Raw genomic sequence first — 1,255 nt, 5'->3', positions numbered from 1 at the left:
GAAAAAAAGAAAGAAAGAAAGAAGGAAAAAAAGAAAGAAAGAAGGAAAAAAAGAAAGAAAGAAGGAAAAAAAGAAAGAAAGAAATAAGGAAAAAAAGAAAGAAAGAAATAAGGAAAAAAAGAAAGAAAGAAATAAGGAAAAAAGAAAGAAAGAAATAAGGAAAAAAGAAAGAAAGAAAGTAGGAAAAAAAGAAAGAAAGAAAGAAAGGAAGGAAGGAAGGAAGGAAGAAAGCAAGGAAGGAAGGAAGGAAGGAAGGAAGGGTGAAAGAGTGAATTTTTACCTTGGGCAGAGGTGCTAGGCGTCGGTTCGGGTTCCCGTTTCACGCGGGGTGTCAGCGACTCAGGCGTGTCAGTACCATTTTCCGTTGGCTCGTCCTTCCTCGCGGACGACAAGGAGGAGGCGGGGAGGTTGGCGGTGCCCGTCCCGGATCCAGAGTTGCCCCCGACGTTATTGCTGCCCACGTTGTTGCTGCTGTTGCTCGCGTTCCCGGAATTCCTGCCGGTGTTCCCGGCGCCCTCGCTCTGAAAGTCGATACTCATCTTCATTTCCATCATCTCGGGCGAGCCCTGGACGAGGTCGGCCCCCGAGCATGACTGCAGCTCCTGGGCGGAGAGCTCGCTGATCGGTGTGTCGGACGAGCCGCTCAGCTTCCTCGGCCTTCCCCGTTTTCTCTTTGGCGCGGACAAGGCCGAGCCCAACAGGGGATGGCTCGACATGTGGTGCATCCTCTTCTGGGACACGTGGTGGTGAGGCCCGATTTGGTTTATTCTATGTAGATTCGGTGGTGGTGGAGGTACTGTGTTTTGATTGCCAAGCAACGAGGAGGTAATACTGGGCAAGTCACACTTGTCCTCGTTTACCTCGGTCAGGCCCTTTATCCTGAGAGATTCCGCTACTCTCAAGAAGGCGGTCAGCCTGTCCTGGTCGACGCTCACCTCTCCGCGATACATGAAATCCAAAAGGCTTCGCATGTCCACGTAGGGGACATCTTTCAGTATGACTATCGGGTGCTTGTCGGGGTGGCCAACAAAAAGGGCCTGCAAAAAATAAGAAGGCAAGCGTAGGAAAAGGTGAGAAAGGTAATATTAATACACCAATTATTAATAATCCTATTAATATTAATATAGATATATATATATACATATAATAATATTATTATAATATATTATAATTTATTAAGTATATTATATATTATAAGTAATTAAGTAATTATATATTATAGTATATTAGATATAGTATTATTATAATATATATA

General features: G+C 44.4%; 1 protein-coding gene across 4 annotated transcripts in view; it reads right to left on the bottom strand.

Moving 5' to 3' along the window:
• Nucleotides 1–1,255, bottom strand: part of LOC102670569 (protein tramtrack, beta isoform) — a 23,817-nt gene that overhangs the window by 7,213 nt on the left and 15,349 nt on the right. For all 4 annotated transcript variants that reach the window (XM_006613474.2, XM_006613472.2, XM_006613475.2 and 1 more), the window contains exon 3: nt 281–1,037. In XM_006613474.2, the coding sequence (XP_006613537.1) occupies nt 281–1,037 (757 nt within the window). The remainder of the gene's footprint in view (nt 1–280; nt 1,038–1,255) is intronic.

Source organism: Apis dorsata, unplaced genomic scaffold (assembly GCF_000469605.1).
Source record: "Apis dorsata unplaced genomic scaffold, Apis dorsata 1.3 scaffold_150, whole genome shotgun sequence".
NCBI classification, from domain to species: Eukaryota; Metazoa; Arthropoda; class Insecta; order Hymenoptera; family Apidae; genus Apis; species Apis dorsata.
This window is presented reverse-complemented; position numbering and strand designations above follow the sequence as displayed.